The 12,362-nt window shown below is 42.9% G+C and overlaps 1 protein-coding gene across 4 annotated transcripts in view; it reads left to right on the top strand.

Moving 5' to 3' along the window:
- SMG7 (SMG7 nonsense mediated mRNA decay factor) overlaps positions 1 to 12,362 on the top strand; it is a 56,487-nt gene that overhangs the window by 3,206 nt on the left and 40,919 nt on the right. For all 4 annotated transcript variants that reach the window (XM_065410033.1, XM_065410032.1, XM_065410031.1 and 1 more), the window contains exons 2-6: positions 393 to 525; positions 5,930 to 6,101; positions 7,091 to 7,162; positions 8,258 to 8,408; positions 8,866 to 9,001. In XM_065410033.1, coding sequence (XP_065266105.1) covers positions 393 to 525; positions 5,930 to 6,101; positions 7,091 to 7,162; positions 8,258 to 8,408; positions 8,866 to 9,001 — 664 coding nt within the window. The remainder of the gene's footprint in view (positions 1 to 392; positions 526 to 5,929; positions 6,102 to 7,090; positions 7,163 to 8,257; positions 8,409 to 8,865; positions 9,002 to 12,362) is intronic.

The following is a 12,362-nucleotide window of genomic DNA, read 5'->3' as shown; positions in this document are numbered from 1 at the left end:
TTTCGGCCTGACATCAGTTCCTGAACAGTTTCTGTAACCCTGTCCGTGAGACTGATGGTCAAAGCTTTATGACTAATAGTGCTTGATCTGCTGGTTAGTGCTGGCAGCAAATAAATAATTGTTAATGCTGAAATAATCTATTTGGTTTTTGGAGATTGGGGGAGGGGGGGGAGAACTTGCAGTTCTTCCCTGTTTGACTTTAAATTTCCATTGCATGTTCTGTTCCATTTTAAAGGGGAGCAGTTAAGGCACTAGAATAAGTGGAGAGCTTTGATGGAGTTAGCACCAGGTGCCTTATAATTGTAACAAACAGTTTTTTCCCATTCTCAGTGAGCTCAGTGTCTGCCCAGTGAGTCACTGCTGTAGCCAACAGAATTGTGTTTTATTCTCAGCTGGAATCATGCTTTTAAGAATCAGATCACGACACTTCAGGGGCAGGCAAAAAACCGAGCAAACCCGAATCGGAGTGAAGTTCAGGCAAACCTTTCTCTGTTCCTAGAGGCAGCTAGCGGTTTCTACACACAGGTGAGTTCTGAAACACTGGTCTCTGTACAAATGCACAACCTTGGAGCAAGAGATTTTTTTACACTTTTGCCCTGATAGTGAATGTATCCAGCTCCTCTGCTTAGCTTGCACTGTTTATTTGCCAAATCTAGTATGCTCTCTCCAGCAATTGCTTATGCTTGAGGCAGACAAGCTCCCATAATGCACTTGACCAATTGTTTAATATTGTACATGGAGAAGGAAGAGCATGAGGTATTCATTCCTGATTCCTGCAGCAGTCTGAGTCTAAAAATGGTAAAATATTTATTATAGGTGAGGCTGGTAGACCAGCTTCTTACTAAGGTTTCCTTATACTTATCATTATAAGACCCTGTATTCCATTCCTTTTATTTATTTTTTTAAACTTTGCCAAACTTTAACTGCTTGGGCTGAAATTTTCAATGCTGGGTGACTGCCTTGTCTCTCCTCCACCTCCCCCATCCCCCCCCCCTTTTTTTTTTAATTTCAGCCATAACTATTCCGCTGTTTCTGATCGAGATTAGGGAAAAATACACTGGTTTTCAATGTCAAAAAAATAATCTGAGAACCTTTTCTTTGGAAAGCATTAGTGTCCTCATGCTTTTGAGCAGGGACTTGAAATTTGGTAGGGGGTGGCCTTTGTGTCAGGGATGTGCCTTTTGCCAACCCCCTGAAAATCTGCCCATAGTTAGCCAAGTTATGAGTAAAGCTACGATTTAGTCACGGGTATTTTTAGTAATAGTCATGGACACGTCACAGGCAATAAACAAAAATTCACAGCCATGACCTGTCCATGACTTTTACTAAAAATACCCTGAATAAATCTTGGGTGGGGGAGGTGGGGCGCGGGCCGCTGTGGGGGAGGTGCCCAGGGCCAGCGGCATCCGCTGCCGGGGCCCGCCAACGACTGCTGCTAGGAGTCACCCGACCAGCCGCTGCTCCGGCCAGCCACCCCAGGGGCCGCCCGAGCAGAAGCTGGTGTGGCTGGCCCCAGAGTCAGCTGCTTGGACCGCCGTAGGGTCAGCCACACCGGCCGCTGCAGAAGTCACGGAGGTCGCGGAAAGTCATGAAATCCATGACTTCCACGACCTCCATGACATACACTGAGCCCTAGTTATGAGCCTTTGATAAATTGCAGTTTGAATTTGCTAGTGTTTAACAGCTGAAATCTCCAAAGATTTTATGTACACGAGGCATGCTTGAGCTTCTGACAGCGCGTATTATTGACTAGATTGTGCATGCACCATCCCCATAGAGTAAACTGAGCATGCTTCAGTTTAGGGTTATGGGGGCTCAAAAGGACTTTCACTGTAATGACTGCTCCCAGCTACTCTGGGTCAGGATAGAACTGGGCACTGGAATAAAGAACAGGGAACCTATTTCTCAGCTACACTCAATAGCCCCCTCTGCTGGCACCCATACAGCATGAAGGAGGAAGTCATCTGATTCAATTACAGAAGGGATAAGATGGACCGAGGTTGTTGTGGGGAAGGGCTGAAGGAGTAGAATGGGACAAGGTGCCTGGGAGCAGAAACTGGGACTGGAGGCTGGCAGGGGCATGGAGACTAGGACTGGGAATCAGTGGGATGGGGCGAAGGAGGAGAGGAGACAGATCTGAGAAGGAACAGGGTCACGAGGAAGAAGTGGAACTGGTTGGGCAAAAGAAGCCAGGTGAGGGGAGGATGCTGAGATTGGGTGAGAAGTCTAGGGAAGAAGAATGGGACTGGGAGCTAGCAGGGATGGGGAACGTGAGTGGAGCTAGTGAGGACGGGGAACATGAGCAGGCAATTAGAAGGCAGGGGAAGAAACTAGCAAGTTGGGAGAAGGAACTGGGAATGATTGGGCAAGGAGACTGGGAAAGGGAAGAGATTAGTTGGGGAAGGCAATCATTTACTGGACAAAGAGACTGGGATTAGAAGCCTGAAGAGTGGAGACTGGGACTGACTAGGTTAGGAGAATGGGACAGTGATGGGGCCAATGGTGGGGTAGAGACAGAACTAGGACAGGGGTAGGTTTTAGGGGACAGGGCAGAAGGTGTGAAGCTTTGGGGGGAAGGGGCAGAAGAGTCTGTGCCCATTAGAATACACTCCCCTCCAGAGCTTACAATGGAATCCAAAGTCCCTGAGTCTCACCATTCCCCTGCTGCCAGCAGACATCTGTGAAACCCACTGGCAAATGTCCCATCCCCCTCTAGTGTTGGTCCAAATAGAAGCTAACCTGCTACTGTTACTAATTACTCTCTCCATTCTAATGACAGAGGTCTATGCAGTAGAGCTAAAGGTTCTAATCCTGTTAATGACTCATGTGCATGTCAGTGTGATGCCATACAATGGATTTTTTTGTTTGCTTTTTTTAAAAAAACAAAGGAAATAATTAATGAGCAGATATTCAATATTTTGCTGTCTCCTTGTTCAGTGTGTGGCCCCAGGCCTTCTTTACTGCTCACTGTTCAAACCCTGCTCTGTAGACAGAATCATTAATTTCCTCATAGGTTTTTCTGTGGTGCTCATCACTATAGTATCTGAGAGTTTTTCACAATGAATTTACTTTCAGCAAAGAAACAGAGTAAAGTCAAAAGTGTTCACTAACTGGCTGTCCAATTTGAGACACCTAGAACCTGATTTTTAGAGTTTAGCATCATAGAGGACTTCATATGTTCAAAGCACAGCTCCCATTGATTTCAGTTGCAGCTGTGAGTGCTCAGTACTTCTGCAAATCAAACCAAGAGTCTCAAATCAAGCATCCATAAAATGAGAAACACACAATTAGTTGACCACCTTTTGAAAAGCATGGTTTAAGTGACCTGACCAGCATCATGGAGGAACTCTGGCAGAAGAAGGGATTGAATCCAGTTCTCCAGAGCAACTTTCAGCTGCCTTATCCCTGAGACCATCCTTTCCTTTCCTGCAATCCACTACATACCTTCTAGGTCCTGTAACAAATAAGGGAGGGGTCCTACAGATGAGTCTCCTTCACTACACAAGGTGCTTGAGTTTGTAACCTTAATCTTCCTCTAACATAGTTTTTTTGCATGTAATCTTAATAAACCCAGCTACTACTATTATTGGTCCCATAATTATCCCTCAGCAATCTTTTGACTTCTGAAGGAACACGAGTTGGGGAGATGTTTCTGTGGGGATCAGCTGAATCCTCATAGATAGGGCCGTACCAAATTCATGGTCCATTTTCATCAATTTCACGGTCATAGGAATTTTAAAATAGTAAATGTCATGATTTCAGCTATTTAAATCTGAAATTTCAAGGTGTTTGTGTGTGTGTGTGTGGGGGGGGGGTCACAAGATTATTGTAGCGGGGTTGCGGTACTGCTACTCTTACTTCTGTGCTGCTGCTGGCGGCGGTGCTGCATTCAGAACTGGGCCGCTGGAGAGCGGCGGCTGCTGGGCAGGAGCCCAGTTCTGAAGGCAGAGCTGCTACCAGCAGCAGCGCAGAATTAAGGATGGCGTGGTATGGTATTGCCACTCTTACTTCTGTGCTGCTGCCTGCAGAGTTGGGCTCTCAGTCAGCAACTGCCACTTTCCGGCTGCCCAGCTCTGAAGGCAGCAGCACACAGAAGTAAGAGTGGCATGGTATGGCATTGCTACCCTTACTCCTGCACTGCTGCTGGCGGGGCACTGCCTTTAGAGCTGAGCGCCCAACCAACAGGCACCGCTCTCTGGCCACCCAGCTCTGAAGGCAGCACTGAAGTAAAGGATGGCAATACCGTGCGTCCCCCCCGCCCCTTAAAAATAACCTTGCAACCCCCCCGAAACTCCTTTTTGGGTCAGGATCACCAATTTGATAAATGCTGGTCTCCCCCGTGAAATCTGTGTAATATAGGGTAAAAACATACAAAAGACCAGATTTCATGAGGGGAGACCAGATTTCATGGTCCATGATGCGTTTTTCATGGCCGTGAATTTGGTAGGGCTCTACTCATTGGGCTGTTTAAAAACTATTATAAAACTGATTTTACATAGGTCATTCTGTTTAAAAAGTTGAAATTAAAATAATACTGTGGTGGAGATTTGACAACAGTAAAAGGGTTATGATTAATATTAAGGGCACTCAACTCCCTTACGCTCCTGATAATCCCAAACCTAGATATTTTCATTTTATGCCTTTCCATTCCATGCAGAACGTAGGGCCTTCACCAGAGCCTTCCATCTTTGCCAGTCTCCTGCAGCAGTCTTCGCTTCTTTCCATGTCATTTTGATAGCTTTCAGTTCTGCTTCTGTGGTGGGTTTCCATGTTATGCTTGGTCTAGGTTGCCACCTCTTGCCCTGAGGGTTCCTGTCCAATGCCTGCCTGTCATGATATTTTGGGTCTTTCCATGTATAGCCTAGCCATCTCCATTTTTTGTTCCATAATATCCTGTTCTATTGGCTTCTGTTTCATTATTCTCCGAAGTTCTTCACCTTTTTGTTTTGGCCATCTGAGACTGAGGATTTGTCTAAGGCAGTTTTTCATGAAAATTTGTAATTTAGATAGTAGTCTTAAGACTCCAAGTTTTAGCACCATATAGTAAGACCAACTTTACAGTGATGTTAAATATTCAAAGTTTAGTTTGGAGGACAGAATTTCTGTTTCTCCAGATTTTTCTTTCAAGCCTGTTTCTTGAACTCTTTGGACCATAGATAGCAGAGTGTATTGACATGCTACAAAGAATTGGCAGTGTCTTGTCTTAAAGCCCATTGAACTAGTCCTCTAAAGCAGTGGTTCTCAAACTTGGGCCACCACTTGTTCAGGGAAAGGCCCTGGCGGGCCGGGCCGGTTTGTTTACCTGCTGCATCCGCAGGTTCGGCCGATCGCGGCTCCCACTGGCCTGGAGCGGTGAACCATGGCCAGTGGGAGCCGCGATCGGCCGAACCTGCAGATGCGGCAGGTAAACAAACCGGCCCGGCCCGCCAGGGGCTTTCCCTGAACAAGCGGCGGCCCAAGTTTGAGAACCACTGCTCTAAAGCATGTTTTTGCTCAGGTCCTAATATACCTGTATGGCAGCTTTGAAGCATTGTGTGCATCCACTGGACCTTACTGTATAACTAGAGAACATGATGGATGCCCATTTAAGAAAGTATAATAATTCAATAATTTTGTTCTCCTGTGAATTTTTTACGCAAACTAGTCATTGGAGTCAGAAATTTGAAGGGAAAACCTTACTAGTAATTGCTATTCTCAGAAAAGATTTAAAAATGACCATAACAGATCTGCATCTGCTCTCTGCCCCCTACTTACCTACCTCTGGGCAGTGAGGTAAGGGGAACATGCCTTCTTTATGGAGGTGCTCTGCATGGTGGGATATGCAACTCTGTTGTTGTTGTTGTTGTAGTATTTGCACTGCTGTATACTGTTACATTGCTGTGTTGATTACTGTCTGATTTTTATTATTAAACTAGGGCTTTTCTTCTAGTTATTACAGGAGCTGTGTACAGTATTTAATGTAGACTTGCCCTGCCGTGTGAAGTCCTCCCAGCTGGGAATTATCAGCAATAAACAGACGCACACCAGCGCCATTGTGAAGCCGCAGTCTAGCTCCTGCTCATACATCTGCCAGCACTGCCTTGTCCACCTTGGAGACATTGGTGAGTGTTTGGAGCAAGGAGAGATGAGATGCTCTGTATCGCATAAACTTGGAAAGGAATCTGTGCAACCTGTGCTGCTGCCAGGCCAACCTTGAACTGCTGCCTGTAGACAGAACAGTTTGAAGAGGTTGAAAGGTCTGAAATGTAATGCTGGGGTGTTAGAGACCTTGAAAGACTGTGATGCAAGAAGGCAGTGATATTATGAAGAGTAGCTTTCTAATGATTTGCTTAGACTTGTGTTTTCATCTAGAGGAGCTCTGTTTGTTGCAGAGTCAGACAGTGAAAAGTAGAAACCTATTAAATTGCAAGAGCTATTACAAGAATTTGTGTTGCAACAAGATGGCACATTTAACAGGCATTCATATCAGAGAGAGCCTATGTTAAACAGTCTTTCCTACAAAGAACATGGTAAGAAGTCTAACTTTCATAAGCCTGGCTGTTTTATTTTGCATCCAGGTACACTTAAGTTCAACAGGTTTATTCCATTTATAATTTTATTGTGGTGCTTTACATATTTTGATTATATGATCCACACTAGATTAAACGTTTTGTAGAAAGGGTTATTTTAAAAGGCAACCTGCAACTACTTTAAAATAACCTAGCATTAGGTCTAGGTATTGAATACTCCTAGTGTCAAGAGGTATGAGGAGCATTCACAACTTTTTGTGTAATGTGTCTGGCACAGTGTATTTGAGGGTATTGAATGATCTGTTGTAATGCTGGTGATCTGTGACTTTTGGACCTGAAAGAGGAGTGGGAAAGGGAGGGCAACTAAAAGTGTATTGATGTTCCTTGTACTATTACGGGTATTCGGTATGTAATTCTACTGTTTGTTTTAAAGTATTTGCAAGACATTTATGGGTCTCCTCAAGTAAATTGTATGTACTTGTAATCTGCAGGACCACATACTTTTAAATGTTGAGGAGAGTTTATCCCTCTGAGCAGCAAGACAAACTGCTGTCTAAACTTGCCTTTCTTTCCTCTTTTAGCTCGCTACAGGAATCAGACTAGCCAGGCAGAGTCCTACTATAGACATGCAGCTCAGCTTGTTCCCTCCAATGGTGAGTCTGAGATGCCTCTATTCTGCTGAGTTTACTATCCCAAATCAGTATTTAAGGCATTTGCTTTTTTCTCCATAGAAAATAGAGAAATAGTTTAAGATCTTGACTATTAAAAAAATCCAGCAACAAGTTACAGTAGAACTTTGATAATTCACACTTCACTAATCTGCATGCACCATAGTTCACATACAATCTGTTTTCATTTCTCAGAGGTTTAATAGCAAAGTATTATAGTGAGGTCTCATAGTACTAAGACTGAGCTATGTTACAGAATATGCTACACTACATTTATGCATTTTGTATGAAGTATTATTAAACCTATACTGCACTTGTCAAATGAACAAGCATTTTTTGCTTTCTTTAATTGTTTACTTACTAATAAATAAAATTCAGTAATTCACAGTGGGTCTCCAAGTTACTCATACAAGTTTGAGGTGGTTCTGTAGTTCAGCCTTCTGACTCTCTTATTTTCCTCCTAATCTCTCTCCTTATGTAGGTGCAGTGATCTAGTAGTGAATAGAACTAATTCAACTACAATGAATAGAATACAAATTCCCATGTGCTGCAGGTTGCTCTGTAGCAAAAATACAAACTACTTTTATGAGCCACACCCACCGGACTCAGTTACTGCAGTAGTCATCTAAAACTGACTTTTAAATCTTTGGAGCTGTCTTTTTTGTCCTGTGTATTTTAAATTGTATTACATCAGTAACTTCTAATAGATTCTGATTGGTATGTTAGAGGCAAAACTTTGCCTGGCCTTGACTGTACCTTCCTGCTTAGACAAAGTTTTTTATTAAGTCATTTACATCTGGTTTTACATTTAATGGATTTGTGAAAATTTGAACCATGAGTTCTGTAGCTTGTGAATTATAGCAGTGCTGAGATGGGGTGAGTAACTGGTTCAGCAAATTAATTTGAATCTGATCTGTATAAAGGATATATATACTTTAAATGGAAGCTTGCTGTCCTTATAGCCAAGATTTAGATTGAAATAAAGATTCTTTCCTAGAGCAAATAGAGGGAAAAGCTTTGTTACAGTTGAAGAAAAGATCACTTCACTCCATGAGAAATTGTCATCCTCTTCTCCCCTAGGTCAGCCTTACAATCAGTTGGCTATTTTAGCTTCCTCCAAAGGAGACCACCTGACCACAATTTTCTACTACTGCAGAAGCATTGCTGTGAAGTTCCCTTTCCCAGCTGCCTCCACTAATCTACAAAAAGCACTTTCTAAAGCACTGGAAAGGTGAGGCTGATCTGTTCTAGGGAGTGAGTAGTTATTCATAACTAACACTCCCTTTGACTCTGACCTGGCAAGTATTCCCTCCCTTATTTGGTGTGTCTGTGTGTATACCCGCCATGGATAAGCATTCATAATACCAAATGTGCACACAGGAGTAGGAGATCACTGACCCCCATTCCAGCCAAGGACAGGGGTGTGAGAGAGAAGAGGTAGTTTCCACTATTGGCTGCCCCTACCCAAGAGATGTGTTGGTACTTGATATAGTGCACTTGCCTCCAATAGTGCTCCCACCCAAGAGTATCTCAGATACAGGTACCTCCCTCTCAATACATATATAAGGCGGATGTGGCTCTGAGAAGGGGGTGCAGCTATTAGCATTATTTCTGCCTGGAAGATCCTTCGTCTATGCAGCTATGTCTATTTACAAAGACTGAAGCCAACTATTTCTCTCAAACTGCAGTCGGGATGAGGTGAAGACTCGATGGGGTGTGTCTGACTTCATCAAGGCGTTTATTAAGTTCCATGGCCACGTGTATCTGAGTAAGGGCTTGGAGAAGCTGAGCCCTCTTCGAGAGAGGCTGGAGGAACAGTTCAAGGTTAGTGCCACAAAAAATTCCTAATTTTTCACTTTGGAAATCTAACATCTATAAAGGAATCTAGTCTTTCACGGATGTAAAAGGCTGGGAAAACATGTTCCTTTAAGAAAACTGACAAAGTATTTCTGACCAGAGGGTAAGTGTTTTGCATACTGAAATAGAACATGATATGCATGAGTAGGGCCCTACCAAATTCCATTCTGGTCTATTTTGGTTAATTTCATGGTCATAGGATTTTTAAAATCGTAAATTTCATGATTTCACCTATTAAAATCTGAAATTTCATGGTGGTGTAGCTGTAGAGGTCCTGACCCAAAAGGGAGTTGCAGGGGGGTTGCAAAGTTATTGTAGGGGGGGGTTGCGGTACTGCTGCACTTCTGCGTTGCTGGCGGTGGCGCTGCTTTCGGAGCTGGGCAGCTGCTGGCCGGGAGCCTAGCTCTGAAGTATGGTATGGTATTGCCACCCTTTACTTCTGCACTGCTACCTGCAGAGCTGGGCCCTCAGTCAGCAGCCGCCACTCTCTGGCCATACAGCTTTGAAGGCAGCAACTCAGAAGTAAGGTTGGCAATACCGCAACCTCTCTAAAATAACCCTGTGACTTCCCTGCAACTCCCTTTTGGGTCAGGACCTCCAATTTGAGACACGCTAGTCTCCCCCTTGAAATCTTTATAGTACAGGGTAAAAGCACACAAGACCAGATTTCACTGGGGGAGACCAGATTTCACGGTCCGTAACGCATTTTTCATGGCTGTGAATTTAGTAGGGCCCTACACATGAGGTGGTAATAGTCAGCAGGCTGCAAAGATTTGGTGGTGAGGCTGATAATGGTCAGCCCTACTCACCTACACAGACAGCATGATTTTTTTCTCCAGTTTAACATTGCTTACCCAAATGTGTTGTTCTGTTGCGGAGACAAAAAGTTAATTAAAATTAATTAAACGTTTTAAACATTTGCTGCATTCTGAGCTTGGAGTGCCACATTTGATTCTCTGCTTCTTGAACCGGATGATCGCAAGAGATTTTGTGAAAAGCAATTTCTCCCAACTCCTACCGTTTCATCTGAGAGGAGTCTTCTTTAAATTCTTTAGTAAACTCTGAACCAAGAGCTTCCTTCTTTGATTTCCTACATTTACTCTTTAGTAGTAGTTAAGAATGTTTTAACCCTGCTCAAGCTGCCTGCCTCTCCTGCTGGCAAAGTTTACACTTGAAAGCAGTGTTTTGAAAGCCTTCAGTTCCGTGCATGGAGTGGAACCATTCAAAACTGAGATGTCTCCTCTGCAAAGTAAGAGTAACCAGTAATTAAGCACATAGCTCATAAGTTTAAAACTGCTACATTCTCTAATTTAAATAGATGAGCTTTTTTATTTTTACTCCAGACAATGTGACTTAGCTAGATAAAATTTAAAACCACAACAAACCTTCCCACCGCCCCTCCAACTGTTCATCACTGGTTCTTTTCCTAATTTTAGCCATTTTATAAATGATACTTTCCAGAATGCTTATTAGTAATTATGTACAGTGCTCAGGCATACGGAAGGCTCTGCGGTACTGAACACATCCAAGGTGTGCAAGAACTAATTACACCCTGACTTTGTGCACTACATTGTGCTGTATATATAAGCAACACGTTCTGTAACATGCCATTTGCTACACTGAGCTGAATAATTTTAGCTTCCTCCTCCCCATGATATAAGAAAATCATTTCATCTAGCTGGAGTGTGAAGTGAAGCATGAAATTGTAGATACCTATGGCTGGGAAGGACCTTTAGATGTCAAGTCCGGCACCCTACAATGAGGCAGCACCATGTAAACCTAGACCATCCCTGGCAGGTGTTTGTCCAACCTGTTCTTAAAAACCTCCAATGAGTCCACAACCTCCCTTGGAAGCCTATTCTAGAGCTTGACTGTCCTTTATAGTTTTTTCCTAATATCTAACCTAAATCTCCTTTTCTGCAGATTAAGCTGATTACTACTTGTCCTACTTTCACTGCACTTGGAGAACAATCGATCACTGTCCTTTTTATAACTGCCCTTAATATATTTGAAGACTATCAGGTTTCCCTCAGTCTATTTTTCTGAAGACTAAAAAGCCCAGTCTTTTTAACATTTCCTCATATGTCAGGTTTTCTAAACCTTTTATCATTTTTGTTCCTCTCTTCTGGACTCTCTCCAGTTTGTCCTCATCTTTCCTAAAGTATGGTGCCTATAATTGGCCAGTACTCCAGCTTAGGGCCCCACCTGTGCCAAGTAGAGTGGGACAATTGCCTCCTGTGTCATAGATATGACATTCCTGGTAATACGCCCCAGAATTATATTAGCTTTTTTCGCAACTGCATTACAGTGTCGACTCATATTCAATTTGTGATCCAATGTAATCTCGAGATCCTCTTCAGGATTACTAGCCAGTTATTCCCCATTTTGTAGTGGTGCATTTGATTTTTTTTTTCTTTGCACTTGTTTTTAATGAATTTCATCTTGTTGATTTCAGACTAATTCCCCAATTTGTCAAGGTAGTTTTGAATTCTAATCCAGTCCTCCTTGCAACCCTCTCAGCTTGGTGTCACCCACAAATTTTTTAAGAATACTTTCCATTCCTTTATCCAAGTCATTAATGAAAATATTGAACAGTATCGGACCCAGGACTGACCACTGTGGGACCCACTAGATACATTCTTCCATTTTGACAGCGAACTATTGATAACTACTCTTTGGTTATGGTCTTTCAACCAGTTGTGCAACCACTGTATAGTAATTGTATGTAGACTTCTTTCCCTAGTTTGCTTATGAGAATGTCCTGGTGGACTGTGAAAAGCCTTACTAAAATTAAGATATATCATATCTACTGCTTTCCCCTATCTGCTGGGCCAGTTAGGCTTGACTGGTCTATAATTCCCCAGGTCCTCTTTTTGTTCCCCTTTTTAAAGATAGGTACTATGTTTGGCCTTCAGTACTCTGGAACCTCACCCATCCTTCGTGAGCTCTCAAAGATAATTGCTAATGGTTCTGAGATTGCTTCAGCTAGTTCCTTCAATACCCTAGGATGAATTTCATCAGGCCCTGCTGAATATATCTAACTTAATTTGTTCGTTCCCTGTGTTGGCTTGCATTCCTTTCTCCTTGTTAATATTAACTGCATTGAGTATCTGGTCACGATTAACCTTTTTAGTGAAGACTGAAGCAAAATGGGCATTTAACAGCTCAGCCTTCTGGATGTCAGGAAACTGATTAATTACAATGGGCTATATTTTCAGAAATATTTTCAGCTGTACGGTACTGTGTGGTTGGTCATGCTGCTAAACTCGAAGCTCTCTTTACATCCAAAATTATAGGGTTAGGACTGTTCAACAAGACCAGCAGTCTC

Source organism: Emys orbicularis, chromosome 8 (genome assembly GCF_028017835.1).
Source record: "Emys orbicularis isolate rEmyOrb1 chromosome 8, rEmyOrb1.hap1, whole genome shotgun sequence".
In the NCBI taxonomy this organism is placed as follows: Eukaryota; Metazoa; Chordata; order Testudines; family Emydidae; genus Emys; species Emys orbicularis.
The sequence above is the reverse complement of the archived record's forward strand: the minus strand, read 5'-3'. Positions and strand labels throughout refer to the sequence as shown.